Source organism: Primulina eburnea, chromosome 7, assembly GCF_022965805.1.
Source record: "Primulina eburnea isolate SZY01 chromosome 7, ASM2296580v1, whole genome shotgun sequence".
NCBI classification, from domain to species: Eukaryota; Viridiplantae; Streptophyta; class Magnoliopsida; order Lamiales; family Gesneriaceae; genus Primulina; species Primulina eburnea.
This window is the reverse complement of record NC_133107.1, coordinates 5,166,800-5,184,792: the sequence shown is the minus strand read 5'-3', so window position 1 is coordinate 5,184,792 and position 17,993 is coordinate 5,166,800. Positions and strand designations below refer to the sequence as shown.

General features: G+C 31.9%; 1 protein-coding gene across 2 annotated transcripts; it reads right to left on the bottom strand.

Moving 5' to 3' along the window:
• Positions 1 to 4,726: 4,726 nt before the first annotated feature.
• Positions 4,727 to 13,773, bottom strand: LOC140836862 (probable LRR receptor-like serine/threonine-protein kinase At1g56130). 2 transcript variants are annotated; one of them, XM_073202717.1, is made up of 24 exons: positions 13,451 to 13,768; positions 11,692 to 11,869; positions 11,463 to 11,534; positions 11,260 to 11,331; positions 11,098 to 11,169; positions 10,629 to 10,700; positions 9,977 to 10,048; positions 9,787 to 9,858; positions 9,588 to 9,659; positions 9,425 to 9,496; positions 9,251 to 9,322; positions 8,926 to 8,997; positions 8,754 to 8,819; positions 8,430 to 8,495; positions 8,250 to 8,294; positions 8,074 to 8,138; positions 7,196 to 7,566; positions 6,856 to 7,048; positions 6,603 to 6,767; positions 6,290 to 6,408; positions 5,910 to 6,126; positions 5,589 to 5,820; positions 5,352 to 5,502; positions 4,727 to 5,268 (listed from the first exon to the last, which is right to left on the bottom strand). In XM_073202717.1, exons 1-24 carry the CDS (start codon positions 13,581 to 13,583, stop codon positions 4,897 to 4,899), a joined length of 3,093 nt encoding a protein of 1,030 aa, XP_073058818.1. In that variant the 5' UTR covers positions 13,584 to 13,768; the 3' UTR covers positions 4,727 to 4,896. The 2 variants fall into 2 exon arrangements, with proteins under 2 accessions (XP_073058818.1, XP_073058819.1); XM_073202718.1 differs by lacking the exons at positions 4,727 to 5,268; positions 5,352 to 5,502 and having other exon boundaries at positions 5,674 to 5,820; positions 5,890 to 6,126; positions 13,451 to 13,773.
• Positions 13,774 to 17,993: the final 4,220 nt, after the last annotated feature.

Sequence of the window (17,993 nt, the reverse complement as noted above, 5' to 3'; positions counted from 1 at the left end):
ACAGCAGCTCAAACATCACATTTTGATAATTCTACTCAGCATGGACAATTATTGTACCCAACAACTTTTTCCACAATAATTGCACTATTTGCAATAAATAATAATCGAACCATGACATTGGATTTGATACCAATTGTAGAACTGAACAATTCTCGTTTTACCAAAAACTATAGTTGTCGGTAATTGTGTAACTCAAACTTTTAAACAATACAGCAGCTCAAGCACCATGTTTTGATTGTTCAATCCGGTATAGACAATTATTGCACCCATCAATCTCACACTCAAAATTGCACTTCTTGCAATCAATAAGAATCGAACCCATGACATTAGCTTTGATACCAATTGTAGAACTGAGCGATTGTCATTTTACCAAAAGTTATAGTTAGTGATAACTGTGCAACTCAAATTTTTTAAACCATACCGGAGCTCAAGCACCACGTTTCGATTGTTCTACCCAACAATGAAAATTATTACACTCTAACAGTTATTTATGTGGATTGAAATTATAGGCCTTGTTTCCTTTATTAAATTTTCATTATGTTATGTTAACTGAATATATGGTTAATTTATTAGTAATATGCTCCACTCGTTTACTTAAAATATAAGTTTGAAAGATCGAGTATTTGTTGTTTTACAAGTAGTTGTATCTACTAATAATAGTTCAATTAAAATCTTTTAAATTGTATAGCAACTCAAGCGTCACGTTTCGATTGTTCTAGGAACAATTATTGCACCCTAACATAATTAATTTAACATTTCTTGTTTGAAACTTATTGATTATGAAAAATATTATATAACCATAAAGTACATGAAATTACATTACTATTTGGCAACTAAATTTTAGAATGATTTACAAACATTCTGTGTGAAGTTTTAAGGTAATAATGGATATAAATGGAAACTAAATTCATGCAATAAATCATGTCAACCTAAGTTTAGACTAATTTTTCAAAAGTCAAAAACTTGTGTGCGACGATCTCACGGTCGTATTTGTGAGACGGATCTCTTATTTGGGTCATCCATGAAAAATATTACTTTTTATGCTAACAGTATTATTTTTTATTGTGAATATCGGTAGAGTTGACTCATCTCACATATTAAGATCCGTGAGACGGTCTCACATGATACCCACTCTTTTTAAAATCCCTTTTCTGCCTTTTTTAACCTCGTTTTTCCATAATTATCAGTCCATGTTTTTGGATTCATACGAGATTTGATAGCAAAGTTATAGATTCACAATGAAAAACTTTACCCTCATATTCACACTTTTATATAATTATATTATATTATAATTATAATAATTATATTATGTTATATATATAGATATAATAATACATAATATATAATGTAAAAATAATAATAAATTAGATTATAAATCCACAGTGGAAAAAAAATTCATCACATTCACACTTTTATAGATAAAAACTTGATATCTTAGTTAATTATAACAAGAAATCTTAAAGCCGAAAGATGAATTCTGAGACATCCATACATTTGGGATCCCAAAACAAGAAAAAGATTCGACCAAACTCACAAGTTAAGCTTAAATAATCAAACTTGGCCAAAAATACATAAAGAACGATCGCTGCTCACCTTCAAGAGGTCGATGGTGGCATTAGTGCGGTTCTGAGCTCGAACGGTGAGCCCAAATGCTGCAGCAGACAACAAGAACAGTAGGGTCTGTATCGGTGGCGCACACCGCTGATGAGATGGCGGCGCCGCCATGTTATAGAAGTACAGTTGGGTGGCAAGAAAAAAGAAGAGCTCAAGAATTGATGTCAAAGGTGGAAGTGGAGGGAGATCAGATAACATTGAATCAACTTTTGATCTTGGATTTGAGAACAAGCAAATCCGACTCTGTATCGAACAATTAACAATATGTGTGTGTGTTTTTGTGTTAGAGTGTGTGAATGAATGATAAAATATGTGGTATCGTTTTTATACATCCATTTTTTATTTTTTTTATTATTTTATTTCATTTATTAACGTGACATCTGATAAAATAATTATTTTTATTATCATATCAGTATTTTTTGATATCGTATCAATTATTAGATGAACATATTCAAAAAAAATAGTGTGTATTTGAGATATTTTATCTTCCTTGAGATAATTTTTTTTTTCTTTTTAAAATCATAATTTTTCAATCCACACACAGTAATGTGTACCTGCGTGCCCTGTTCGCACAAGGGGTCCAGTGTCATTAATTAATTTTAATCATTGTGACAGTTGGGAGGTCAATCCAAGCTTTTTATTTTTTTAATTTTTTTATTTTTATGACGTAGAATTCCGCTGATATTTTTCAATATATATCACGTAAACCTATTAATTATTGTAATAATTCGCAAATCGTATGATTCAAATAAACTATATTGGACAAACATGTATGACAAAGTGTTAACAAAATAAATTATTATTTTATTATTGTTATGGTATATATATATATATTGATTTTTAATATGATAATAAAGAAAAATTAATTTATGCATAATAAATTAGTTAATCAAATAAAATCATCTCCATTTCCTTTCAAAATATGATACATATGAAGTACCTCTTGTGTTCATCGAATTCGTCCTCCAAATTAATTATGAATCTGGATACGAGCCAACTTAGGTCCATCGACACTGTAGGGTCTCGAAATCGTCCATGAAATTTGAGGTCAAACACTAGTAATATTTGAATACATGTCATTCATTTGAAACGTGGTGTTTGAATTGTTGTATGATTTAAAATATTTGAGTTATATTGTTACCATAATCTATAAATTTTTGTAAAGTGGCAAGTGCTTCGTACTAAAATTGATATCAGAGTTAAATGTCACGAGTTTGATTCTCATTTATGTGAAATAGTGTTGATAGAGAATGTTGGGTACAATAATTGTCGGTCCTTGATAGAACAATCAAAACGTGACGTTTGAACTGTTTTACGATTAAAATATTTGAGTTACATTCTTATATTCAGCTATAACTTTTTTTTTAGAACGACAAACCTCAATCTTTTAAAAAATAAGGTAATTTTTTTTTATCGTTTCAAACAAATTAACATTGATTTTCATCTCACTTCAATTATTATTGAATTCATTTGCATATAAAGATTTTTGAAAAATCTTGACATTGAAAATATCCAAGGGTCATTTTCATGAGTCCCTTTCTTATTTAATTCTTCTTACTTTTCTAAAGTTTTTCATTAAGTAATGCTTGAAATTTTCAGAGATTGATTTAGAGTTTGTCAAAAAATAAATGGTTTTTTTATTAATACATCAAATATTGTGTAAAGATATAACGTATTTAGGGTTGAACTGTCAAGATAATGTTTTAAAATTAATAAAATCTCGCATGTTTTTCATATCGGAGATCCATACGCTCATTTGGGGAAATAAAAGTTTTTCTTTTAAAAAAAAAACATCTTTCTATTTATTTAAAATTACACAAAAACTAATATGAGATCATTTCATATGTCAATTTTGTGAGACAAATATGAAAAATATTAATTTTATATCAAAAATTTTATTTTTCACTTCAAATATGGATCTGGTAAATCGGTTTCACGTATATAGTTATGTGATACGGTCTCATAAGATATCTAAAGTTAGGCTTGTATACTAACTATCTAAAATTACAATTATATCATCATTATATAATTTTATTTTTCTAAATAGTCTCTTTTTTTCAATTTTCAATCATATCTTTATTAATATTTTAAAATTCAATTCTATTGTTATCTATATTTTAAAATTTTAAGTAGTTCATTACTTAATAAAAAAAATATAAAACATTAATTAGTTTGAAAATAACAAAATTTATAGTGGTCAGATAAATATTTTAATTTAACTATATAAATATATCATGCGCACAAATTAGCACTATTACAGAATATATGTACAACTGTACAAGAAACATTAATTTCAAAGCACTTATGTGATGTTAATTCATTACTAAAAATATTATATTATGGACGTGTATTAAATATGCACTCAATGATCTATAAAAATATATAAAATTTGATATAAATAAATATTTAGTAGTTTATTAACAATCTCCATAAAATCGTTTGGCTAAACTTATTTAAAAAACAGCCAAGTTATTTTAGGAGTTTATATACCGTGATGTCTTATTTTAAAAATAATATGTTAAAGTATTTGGAAGAACTTATTTTAAACAACTTAAATATATTAATATGTTTGTTATTATAAGATCTTTTTTATTGTCAAAACTACCAAAAAAAGATATAATGATATGAGTTAATGTAAATAGTTATATATATAGTTGTATATATATTATCATATTAGTTCAATTTAATATGTTTGTGCATTATTGTAAAAATGGTCTAAAAATTATATTTGGAGCTTAAAACTAATTTTTTTAAATTAAGATGAGAGGGCTCCTTGTGGCGTGAATGTGAGATCTATCCCCTTTCTTTTTATAGTTAGCCTAATCAAAGTAATCTCATATGATGCAATTGGAGCTTATCGACAGAAACGATGTCGGCTCTTCGCCACCTGGGGCTTGTAGTATGTTCCAAGGGTTGGGCTGTTCGCTCATTAAAGCGGTATGTGAGCTGGGTTCAGAACGTCGTGAGACAGTTCGGTCCATATCCGGTTTGGGCGTTTAGAGCATTGAGAGGACCTTTCCCTAGTACGAGAGGACCGAGAAGGCCGAAGACCAATTTGACTATAAGCATTTGTAGAAGACCACTTTTGAAAAAAAAAAAGACTTATGGATAAATTCCGTGTTCTTTTGTGTACATGATCAAGTTTTGTACACATCAATAGCTCTCCTATAACTCTTTAGAAAAGAAAAATAAACAATTAATTCTTGATAAATAGTCCTTTCTATATATAAAAAACACCCAGAAAAAACATTAAAAGGTGTGGAAATTGGAATCAAGAATCCATCATCTGCCCTCACCAATAACCCCATGAAGTATGGGTTTAGTTGGATCTGTGGGTGAATAATTACTTGAACTTGGTACCATGGTTATGCTATTTGCCGAATTGAAACGGCTGTTCTCCATGTCCGATACAAACGTAGTCTCGTCATTAAACTTCCAGTCTGTTAGATAACTGGGCCTCGTAGAAACAGAAGCCACCTCAACATCTCCAGAAAGCATGGCCACCACACGAGACATCGAGGGACGTAGGCTGGGGGATGCTTGAGTGCATAGAAGAGCTACACCGATGATTGTTCTTACTTCATCAGGGTTGAACATGCTTAAAGAAGGATCGACCAGCTCGATTTCTTTGTTACTTTCATGAAGGCTCCATGCCTGAAATTTGCACTCATAAGGGAAGCTATATTCGTTTTGCTGATAATATGCACAAAGTCTGAAAACTATAAGAAGAACAATACCCATTCAAGAAGATAAATCTTATCTTTTTCCAAACTCGAGTCAGAATTTGGCCTTCCGCTGACTATCTCCAGAGCTACAATCCCAAAGCTAAATATATCAGCCTTTTCTGTGAGATGTCCACGCATGGCATACTCCGGAGCAAGATACCCACTGCAAGAGTTTTAGGAAAAAAATCGAATGAAGAGACATGCTTTGTAATTAAGTCCTAATTATTAAGAGAGAACATAGAATCTTACATTGTTCCTGCAATTCGAGTGCTTATATGGGTCTTTTTGTCGTCGAACAATTTGGCGAGGCCAAAATCAGAAATTTTTGGAGTGAGATCAGAATCAAGCAGAATGTTGCTGGCCTTCACATCTCTGTGCACGATTCTCAGTCGAGATTCTTCGTGAAGATAAGTTAGACCCCTGGCCACTCCCAAGCATATGTCATAGCGTGTTGGCCAATCAAGATATAAACTTTTACTCCCTGTTCCACCAACAGGCAACTTAAATTCCAGTTCAAAATGCTAGCTCTAGTTTAAAATAGAATATGAACCTTCAAACATCCTGTTATACCGATTCCAAATAGTACTTGATCAAGACTCTTATTTTCGAGATACTCGTATACAAGCAATCTCTTTTTCCCTTCAATGCAACATCCAAACAATTTAACCAGGTTACGATGTTGCACAGCAGAAATAGTAGCAATCTCCGCCACAAACTGACTCTTTCCTTGATGTGATGCCACAGACAATTGTTTAACCGCAACTACTCTTCCATCAACAAGTGTTCCCTATTTGTCAATAAAGGAAGGTAATTTAAGTTTCTATGTTCAAGAATAAGATATTTTTCTCCACAATTTCATGATTGTTGTGTAAAAAAAAAAAACCAAATAAACATAATGGAAACAAGGAGAAACAAAACAAGACATGTCAAGGTGACTTTAGCATATTTACCTTGAAAACAGGTCCAAATCCTCCCTCCCCGAGCTTGTTAACAGGATTGAAGTCATCTGTTGCAGTTTTAAGTTCACCGTAACTGAACGTGTAAGGCCGTGTATCAATCCCCAATAGCTCTGCAAATTCATATAAACATCTTTCTATCTTTCGGTTTGGCAAGATGACGAATTCTTGATTTAGCTATCAATACTATTCCATGGTTTAAAGCTTATTAATTACTTTTTTTCTTGAAAAAACAGGAAAAGAGATGGAGGCATCTGATTTGTCCCACATTGTACTTTAATAGTCTACTTTATTTTTCCGTTCTTACCTTCATCCTCAAAATTTTTCTGCATTTTCCTTCTCCAGAAAAAGTAGGATATTGCAAGAATAGAAAACAAGCTTGCGGCTCCAACTGCAACAGAAATCCCCGCGATAAGACCAGTTCGGTCCTTCTTCTGACCGGGAGGATTGTTTGTAACACTTGGAATGAAATCTGTATACAATATGGTGGTCAATTGACCTGAAGAAATTAGGCTAGAAATTTTTAAATGGGTAGTCATGATATAGGGAGTTGTACATACCTGAAGTTGCACTTATTGCTTGTATTAAAGGTCCATAAGTACCCTGTGAAGGTACACAGCAAGTTCCCTTTCCAGCCCAAAACAGATGGATTTCAATATAGTTTTCCGACACTTGGACTTTGAAGTCCTTTGCAAAAGCTCTTAAAGAGCCAACCTCTTTTTGTATGTCAAAGTCTTTCCACTCTAGATTCCCCTGGAGAACAAAAACAACTAAGAAAAATGCTCATCCATTTATTCTCCTTTTTTTTAGATCATTACAGTGGGTGACTTATAACTTTGTTCATTAAAAGCGCGGAAAGAATAAGATTCTTTAGCAGGTACTTTTTTAGTTCTATAATACCTGGATGTATATATCAAAAACACGTCGTCCAAGACTCTTCCAAGTCATATTTCCAAAGATAACTATCTCTGCAAACTGGAGTTTCACGGTGTAGTTACCATTCTCTAGGCCTAAGCCATAGTATCTTAACGATCCAGCAGAAAGTCGAGCAGTTTGGAACAATTCCGAGTCCATAGTATTTGTAAACTGGTACAATGAGGAGGTTCGATATTGTGGATTATCAGAAGGCAGGCCAGCATTGCTAACTGCCCATCTGCCTGTGCTGGTCATATAATATGTTGCTGGACCAAGAGTCTCATTATCCATTTCGTACACAGTCTGGTCGAAAGAACGAATCTGTGTACCTCCACAGTTAACAGCAAATCTGGAATCTACAAACCACCACAAGAAACGAATCCATTTATTTGCCAGTGCAACTTCTTAAAATTTGCATTAAACTCGGAGATTCATCACAACTTTTGCAAGTGGCAGACAAAACACATCTTCCTATTAGTTACAAAGCAATCAAAGAACTATGCACTTGATAAATAGCAGTCTAGGAAAAAGTATATTTCCACGTTTAAGAATTATATTGTGAAATACTTAAACTATGAATTTGGAGAATGAGACTATTCATTTCTATCATTTTTGGATTTTCTTGGTTAATCTCCACTCTACATCAGAAGTAGGTTGCAGGACGCTCTCATATTAACCTTATATAAGCAAATAAGTATAGCATATCTCAAATTGAGACCAAGTCTCTTCCATCCCACACAAAGTTCTACTGATGCTATAAATATTATTGTATTCGCCAAGGAAAATCGATTCATCGATGAACACTTTGAATCTTTTGGAATCCACAACCTTTATGTAGATTGAACAATAAATATGCCACTTACAAACAGGTGATCCTCTTCTGCAAGGAAAATTCCTCTGAAGACAATCCAATCCAGAAGGCAAAACACTAAAAAGCAGAAGAGTGATTAATAATTTCCAGCATGAGCAAAAAGACACACAACAGATTCAATAAAACGAAGGGAAAATATCACCAGAAGCAATATTTTAAACTATTCACCTTTGGTTGGAACCACCAATTGTGAAGTTGTTACCAACTAAATTACTACGACAGAAAAAGATATCTATGTCAATGCCAGACACAGAAAAATTAGAAGACAAAAAGCAAAAAGGATTTAAAAAAAATTGGAAAGAAAGAAAGAAAGTAGAATTTGCGTATTTTGGATTTGGCCGATCATACATCTGCAGATTTTGCTGGCTGACCCAAGAAGGAAAGCTCCCAGACAACTCATTGTATGATAGATCTCTGAAAGCAAGCACAAAAGGTTGTAAGGTGTGCATCAATAGCATAGATAAGTTGTACTATAGCACAAGGTTTAGATATTACTGGACCACATAGCATAGTCTCACTGTTTGTTCAGAACTATTCACCCGCTTATAATGAGTATGATATAACAATTGCATCTTGATTGCCGCTTAATGTAGGGACTAGAATCAGTGATGTCGAAACGACTCCAAGGAAGACAATTTTTTCTAAGATATTAAAATCTATAAATGAACTAACATATTTTGAAGTTTCGAAATCTTTTGGGCTGGCAGCACTCCAGTGAACTTGTTAGAACCCAGAAACCTGAGGATTGAAGAAGGCCACTGTAAGTTTCTTATTTTGTTTATTATATTTTATTTGGGTAGGAAGAGTTGATAGCTGAGCTCTCGATCATAAGTAACTATCTTACAAGCTAGTAATTCCTCCAATATTGAAAAGAAATTCTGGTAGTCCTCCTGTCAAGTTGTTGAAGCTCAAGTCCCTGAAATATTTTTTTTAGGAGAAAAAAAAAAGAATCATGGAAAGGACGAAAAAATTTGAAGGTTTTGATCATAATTCAAACACAAAGCATATAACATAATACAAAAATTATATAGTTGTGTATCAGGGTAACCCCTTCTACAATATAGATGTGCTGCTCTGAGGAAATATGTTCGGCTGGAGTGACGAATTCAGCCAAATTGTTCGCAGTCTTGAAATCCTTTTGAAAATCATCCAAGAACAGGGATACTTACAGGAGTTGCAAACTGTTGAACTGCCCAAAGAACGAAGGTATAGAACCAGAAACATTATTGTTCCGCAAAACTCTGTGCAACAAGCATTAATGTTTAGAACTTGCCACCGACGAATCAAAGTCAATAACACACCAGGTCCCAAATTTGTTCGAAATTATGACTTTGTTTTCTTACAAAGTAGCTAGAGTGCGCATATTTCGTAGGAAATCCAAAGAAGAACTCCCATTAGATATATCACTTATTCTCCTGAATATCATATTCGAACAGATAGATTAACTTCTACTTAACAAGAAGGGAAATATTCTAAAATATAGGGAAAACAATTGGCTTGACTCACAAGTCATTCAAAGAACTTAAATTGGAAAAGGATGATGGTATTGAACCTTGAAATGAATTCCCCTGAAACCTCCTGTAGAATTTTGCAAAAAGAGCAAGTAACAAATTATAAAATGGTCGCAAATTTATTAGCTGTTGAAATTACCAAGAGGGAAAAAGGTTAAATTATCAAGCAAGAGGACAAGTCCAAATTTTCTCACAGAACCAGGAGTTTTGTCCAATTTCCAACGAAGTCCGGTATCTGGCCGGTAAGGTCATTATCTGATGCCCACCTGAAATCCCAACATTCATTTTGAGCAAGTGTGATCTTAGAGAGTTGGATAAAATATAGATTCTGTGCATTCAGATCAATGATGAAAAAGGTGATGGATCATGAATTAGTGCTCTTACACTCTCTCCAAGCTCGTCAGATTAGCGAATGATGGGGGTATTGGACCACTAACACCGGCACTATCAAAGTACCTGGCAAGACGGAAAAACAAAGAAATAAGAATAAAGTTGACCATGATATTTTTTGGTTGCCACGCAAAGATATTTAGGCTTCAAATAAGATACAAAGAGAAGGTGTTGTTAGCACTCAGCTAAATGCAATCCTTTATGTTTCATTTGAAAGTATCCTCCAGCACTGTCTCTACATGGTTGGAACTCAATGAGGAGAGGGCTGGGGGGGAGGTTCTTTTGTTCGCACCCTTGAAACAGATAAAAATTCCATATTTTATGCTTATTTTTTGTAAACTGGAAATATCCCCAGGCTGTATCGACCTATCAAGATTCCGACCCAAATAGAAATCCGAATCAGAAGCCGAAAGAGACGCAGCTGCCACCCAAGCATGAAATCCTAGGTCCGCCCCTGTCCCTCTATTCCATGAGAGTCTAGCAACTTAAGTCAATGCAATATTAATTCATGCAATGAGCGTAAAGGAAACAAAAGAAACATTCTGAAAGTAGTCAATCATCACTAATATCGTCGATTTAGCTAACTACCATTACAACAAATCTAAAACAATACAATTCAGAAAATAGGGAATGTGTCAGAACATACATCTGTGTTAATCTTGATAAGTTCCCAAGTTCAGGTGGTAAAGGACCAGAGAAGTTGTTTGTGCCAAAGGCTCTGCAAGTTGAACATAAAAAATTAACCCCGTATACATGAATAAAGAGTAAGTTAGGATTTTCCAATTCTTTAAGAGAATAAGTTTTCCCGTTATATTGATTGATAAATTTTTAAAGTGTAAGAAATATAGTGTTCAAAGAATGCAATACAAACATGATTTATGTGCTTCGATCATTAACTGCTGCATCTACTGACACAAGACCATAGGGCTAAACCTCGTGTTAATAACTCTTATTTAGATTAGAATCTTCAGCTCTTTAAATAGACAGGAAATCTTTTCTAAAACTAAATAGCAATGAGCTCGTCAAACATATCAAATACGATTCTCAAATTGCTACATAAACACAAGGAAACTACTTCATGGCTCAAACATTGAAAGCCACTAAAGAGGCCTTACATTGATCTTAGGTCAGACAGTAGACCGAGTTCCTTTGGAAGCTCCCCTGACAATGCATTTATGCCAAGATTCCTAATAACATTAAATTAAAACTTCTAAAAATTTTCCAATTAAAAACTGGCAGTTGACAAACAAGATGTAAAGCATGTAAAGGTTGCTCACAAGTACTGCATGCGAGTGAGAGAAACGATGGTTGCAGGAATGGGACCTGTTAAATAGTTTTGACCCAAATTTCTGCAAAAAATGAGAAAAATACCCGTTTTAGAATCAGCATAAAACAGAAACAAAATGAGATGTAGTTCTTATGGACCAAAAAGAAAGTGACATAGTTAATTTTCACAAATAAATTCAGGAATTAGCCATACAGATCTGTGAGATAAGTCAGATTCCGGATCTCATCAGGAATAGGACCAGCAACATCCAATGCATAAACTCTCCTGTTCGATCAATAAATAATATCATTTAGTCAATCAGTTTTTGCACTTCGAATATTGAAGATACATATCTATCGAACTCAACTAAATAAACACGAAAAAGGTGCCGTCACGATTGAATTTTCATGTACTATTAAATAATCTTAACGATTTCACTTACAGAGCAGTAACATGGCAAGTAGCACCATTGTCAAAGGAACAAGTACATTTGATACCCGGATTAAAGTTCACTATTTCAGTTGCGTCAATGGCAACTCCGCTACATAACTGGCCACTAATGTTCCACTGATTTGAAGCCGAAAGTTTCCATCTCTGGAACATAGAGTTTATAGCTATTGCTGCACAAATTAGATGAGATCATTTCATTTCATTTCATTTCATTGTAAAACATTTGTTCTTAATAAGGTCATTGAAACAAAATGACCAAGCAGATTATTTTTTTCAAAAATTAATGGCTCGTTGGTTACGAAAATTTCCCAGCTAATTCCTATCAACAATAAGTCAAAGTTCATCAGCATGGGATAATTATGTATACAAACATAGTAGAACTCGGAATATCTATGATAACTCTTCACTTCTCCGAAAAACTTAAACAATTTTGTCATAGTGAGACCATCAGCCGTGATTCTCCTGACAAAGATGGATGAAACAAATTCTTCCCACCGGATTCCCATTACATATTTCAACTAGATGGTTTTTTTAACAAACTTAGTGCTCTCTGGTATCAATGTTTGATCTCTGACCTTGATTCTTGGAAAAAAAAAAACTAATCCACTTTTTGGTTTGGTTTGGTTTGAGTGTTTGGTTTAGACTTCGAATTTTTTCAAGATTGAATATTTTCATTATTTCCAAGCATAAATTAAATTGTTTAATCTGGTTACATAAAAAAATATCAATACATACACAAAGACCAAAACATGGGACAATATGATTGGTAACAATACAAGATTAGTATCGAAATATAAATCTTCAAAATCAATTAACTTATCTCAAAAACAAAAAACCACCATCATTAACCTTTTGACCATCAAACTAATGTATGTGTTTTTAAGAAAATTTCTAAGTTAACATAATTACCATAATGATAACAAAAAATTGAACGAGTTGGGGCTGTATAAACCACATTTATTACAGAATATTTGAATGTATTTTATTTGATTGCAAAATTGTTTAAAATCATATAACATAATTTTACTTCTAAGCTTGGTTCGATTTGGTTACGATTGTTTTTTTCTAAATACTCTAACATTGAATAAAATTTAGTTTTTTAAAAAATCACCCAATTGTGAAAATCGAGCAGTTTGGTCTGATTTGGTTCGTTTTTCGAACACCACCCTAGATATAACCTCGATGAGAACAATGTCAACGACAGGCTTCTTCCACCAGCAAACAAAATAGAAAAGGGAAATACAAACAAGTTGACATGATTCGAAAGCTACTTTACTATATTTGTTAATAGACAAGCTAGTCAAAATGAATATAAAGATGAAGCCATCATTACAGAAAATGTGTTATTTGAACTCAGATCGGTTGTATGCTCCCACAGAACTCTCCCTTGAATCATCTGTTCAAATATATATTTTTAATTTTATATTTTAATTCAAAGATTTGAATGCAAATGCTTTGATAAACATTTTCATGTCATGTCTTTGTTAATTATGAGAAAATATTTGATCTAAATAATTTAGATACCAGAGGTAAAAAAAAATTAATCCCCCAGAGGATTGATGGGAATGGAATGATCATCAAAATTTCAGTGCCGGAGCCATGATTTCAAGAAATCTTAAAGCCGACAGATGATGTCTGAGACATTCATACACTTGGGATCCCAAAACAAGAAAAATATTCGACCAAAATCACAAGTTAAGCTCAAATAATCAAACTTAGCCAAAAATACATAAAGAATGATCGATGCTCACCTTCAAGAGGATCGACGGTGGCATTAGTGCCGTTCTGAGCTCGAACGGTGAGCCCAAATGCTACAGCAGACAACAAGAACAGTAATGCCTGTATCGGTGGCGCACACCGCTGATGAAATGGCGGCGCCGCCATGTAATAGTAGTACAGTTGGGTGGCAAGAAAAAAAGAGAAGAGCTCGAGAATCGAATGTAAAAGGTGGAAGAGAAAGCAGAGAATATTATTGCATCAACTTTTGAACTTGGATTTGGAAACAGCAAATCCAACTCAACTCTTTATCAAAGCATGAACACTATATATAAATTAACTGTTTTTTTTTTCCAAGAAACGAATTCTTAATTGTTTATCTTACTATTTGTTACTAAGAATCTTTTGTTTTTTCAAAAAAAAAAGAAAATTGCTTTCGAAATAAATACAACTTTTTTTTTGAATTTTTCAATCCACGTTGATGTACATTTCGTTCACATAAGGGGTCAAATATGATTACTTAATTTTACGTCACTTTTACGGTTTAGATATTTTTTTAAGATAGAGTTTGACAAAAATTGTTCAGGAGCTCCATCCGCCCTGAAAATTTCAAAAAGTTTTTTTTCTTTTCATATTTATTTTTTTAAAAAAAAATAACATTCGTTTGTTAAGTTTCATGATGCAATATGTTTCATTACATTTTTTTTAGTAAATTGATGTCGTTTAGCAAATTTTATAATGCGGTCTCACGGATTTTTTATTTGTGAAACGAGTTAATCATTCTCATTTTTAGAATAAAAACTAATACTTTTAGCATAAAGAATAATATATTTTCACATGTGATCCAAATAAAATATTTTCTCACAAAATTGATTCGTAAAACCGTCTCACATAAATTTTAGTGTTGAAATTAATTTAAGCGTTTTTTTATATTAAAAAACTTTAAATTTTTTCATTCAATTCCTTGTACTTTTCTAAAGTTTTTCATTAATCAATGCTTGAATTTTCAGAGATTAATTTTGAATTTGTCAAGATTTTGATGAATATATATATATATATTAGATTAAAATTGAAAATATAGATATTTATACATACCTCATGGTTTGTATATATCCTCGATTTAGCATCTGACAATTAAACGCCCACATCGATGGTTTGTTTGTCTTTGTTGAAATGTCAAGATTTTGAAGAAAAAAACAAATGTACACGCGTGCACATGTTTATAAAAGCCAAACATACTAGGATAAAAGATGCATTAGCCGGTGTTTATCTGCGTGTGAATCGAAAGATAGCGCTAGCAGATTCTATCGTTATAAAATAATTTACGATAAAAATGTAATTTTACCAAGCATGACACAACAATATGGAACATCCATAAATGTCCTCCAAATTATTTTGCATTCTCAAATTATTTGTGTCAAAATTATTTTTTTTCCTTATATTTGATTTTCATACATATAAATATTGTGCCACGTATTTTAGTATTTAATAACTGCGAGAAGACTACTAAAAATCATATTCTTTACAAGAAAATATGCTATTATCATTTTAAAAGTATAATGTTTGTACTTTTTTCACAACAAAATGATGTTTTTGAATGATTTCGTACAGTATATGAATTTCAACATTTTTTTTTACTTTACTAGGAATGTTTTTAAAAAAAAATTATGGCGTAGGACCACAAGCCGCTAGCATTTTATTGTATTTGGTAAACTTCCAGACTAAATGATAGTATACAAGCACATTTGTTAATGTGAATCACACTGATGCAAATCTTATGTGATAGTCTCGTCCGAAAATATTATAAAAAATCTAACTTCTGACTTTGATCAAATGCTCACATATACAACCCAACTTAAAATATGTTATGGATAAAATAAAATACTTCTTAGTAGGAAAACCACCATATATTTTAATATTAGAGTATTTTATGAATATAGAATTATTGTTTTATGTTTAACTAAACTAGTGCATGTTTTTTAATTGCAACGACTAGTCACTAAATAAGTTAATATGTACTATGGTTATTAAATCTGTTTTATGAATAGTCAAATGGAATAGTAAACAAAAATTTGATAGAAATAGATATTTTATGTAGTTTAATTAAATTATGTGGAGTTACGTGAGTAGATTGAGTGTGAATTGATTAGCAATCATATCTTTTTTTTTTTAATCAAATACATCTCTCTACGGAGGCATTTTTTATAAAATAAAAAAAAATGGGATATATAATAGTAAATCAAATCCGACACAATTACTAACGAAATTAAAAAATGGGATGGTGAGGTCCTTCTTTTTAGATCAGAGATATAGCAGTTTTTCTAGCAAGAACACAGACAGTTTGATCGTTAATCTAAAAAAAAACAAAATGATACGAAGAAAATTCCTTAACAAGGATTTACAATCTTTTACAACTAAACATAAACTAGAAAAATACGATTCGAACTATTCAAAACTTCAATGATCAAAGAAGGTCAGATTCAGTAATAATACTGAAACTGCAATCTAATGTTTTAAGCCAACTTAAGGATCATTTGTTAAATATTTGAGGAATGTACCGACATTGTACAAGTTAATTAAATCATTTTATGTCGATCATACGTAGGTATAATCATCTGTCCTTTCTTAGAAAATCAGATGCAACTGACATCGATTTAGTTAAGAGTGAGTCTCATGTGAGACCGTCTCTACTCTTAGCATAAAAAGTGATACTTTTGTATGTGTGACCTAAATAAGAGATCCATCTCACAAATAAGACCCGTGAGACCGTCTCACACAAATTTTTGCCCTTAGTTAAATGACTCTTATGATTATGCAAGAGCCACGTATCATTTCCCAGCGATCGCAATCACCATTAATCATGGTGTGACAGGGAATTTACTTTCCGAATTCGATGTTTTTTTTTTATTTTATCAAAAATTACAATAAATGATATTCATATTATTCAAATATTTTAAACTTTATCTCTCCGAGCACTTTAAATATTATTATTGATCTTAGCAAATGATTCATACATTATATTTTTATAATATCTCTTGTTCCACGTCTTTTAAAAATTAAATATTTATAATAAATTTACAATGAACTTATATAGCAATTTGGTTAATCATTTTCGTAAAAACGAGGACGGATAAAAAGTAATTGTTATAGAGGCACATTGTGCTGTCATGCAGGCACAGACCCGGGCTCGAGACGTGACAATTTTAATTAATAATTATGATTTCAAGCATCACAAATTATATTTCAAATATTTTAAACTCCACCCCAACACTTTAAATATTATTATTGATCTTAGCAAATGATTCATACATTATATATTGATTAATAATTATGATTTCAAGCATCATACATTTTTTGTACGAGGTATAATTAATTTATATGTTTTTATTTCTCTATAATAACAAGAAGAGTGTTTCAGTAAAAAAGAATTGATAAATTTAGAGACCAACATTAAGTAATATCGAATCTCTTATCTAATTTTAATAATGTAGAAATTACAGCCCCTTGCTACCCATTGATACGTAAGAATTAGACAATGAATTAACATAAAAACGTGTAAATCATGATAGTCAAGTAAATCATATTAGACAAGATTCAACGACAATCGACAAACTAACCCGAGAAAATATTTCAAATCTCTTAATAATATGGAGAATATAAGAATTGCTAAATAAATTAACAATAATATCGGTAAGAGGCCCAATAAAAATGGGTCTTCGTTAAGTGTTACTTTCAAAGCCCAAGCCCACTTTCTTTCTTCACTATTCAGCCATTCTACTAATTCAGGGTGTTGGTCATCGTAATTCCGTATGTCCCTAAACACAATCGGTCTGTTTCTGTTAAAAGTCCGAATATATATGTATTCTTTCAAAAACCTTGTATTTTTAAAATCAAACATAAAACCTCATGTAAATGTGTCTCGTTATTTTTTTGTGGCGATTGAATCAGCGGCCGCTACTTCTCAGTGGGCACTGGGTAAACCCATGAACTAATACAATAGTCTACAAATCATGCTAACCAGATAAACCGCATTGAGCATTATGTCTCATTCTTAAAAACATACATCTTTAAAATGCTTTTAATTTTGTAATAAGGTTTCTATTTTTTTTCTCTCGGTATCTATTTCCAAATTCAAGAATAAAATTTTTTTACTAGATTATTTCTATTCATTTACTGCACTGAAAAGTAGAAAACTGCTTGAAATAACCTAGAGTTACGTATTTATTGTATTTATTCATTTGCCTTACAAAATCTTACAATATATTCTTAAATTATTATTTTTGTCCCTCTTACTTCAACATCATCCACGATTTATATAGATTAATTATATAAAATAAAAAATAGCAAAAAATACAAAAATTGTAAGTATATCACATAGGTGATGTATATATGATAAGTAGTAGGCACAAGCAATGATAATTGATTGAAGCCCATGAGAAGATGTTTAAGTTGGTGGAGTAAGTGTACGTATGAGTAATTGATCACATGTTTTTATTTCATATTTACACCTTCTTGGTTGACCATGTCACACATAGCTTGTCTAATCTGGTTTATCTGGTTGACTTTTTTTCAAGCTAC

What these genes read in the sequence shown, in the direction of transcription:
- LOC140836862 (XM_073202717.1), bottom strand. Translation starts at nt 13,583, where the DNA reads ATGGCGGCGCCGCCATTTCATCAGCGGTGTGCGCCACCGATACAGGCA. An exon ending in TGGACAAAACTCCTGGTTCT is followed by an intron (nt 9,660 to 9,786) that starts GTGAGAAAATTT and finishes AAAATTCTACAG; the next exon opens with GAGGTTTCAGGGGAATTCAT. An exon ending in GATTTGGACCTGTTTTCAAG is followed by an intron (nt 6,127 to 6,289) that starts GTAAATATGCTA and finishes ATTGACAAATAG; the next exon opens with GGAACACTTGTTGATGGAAG.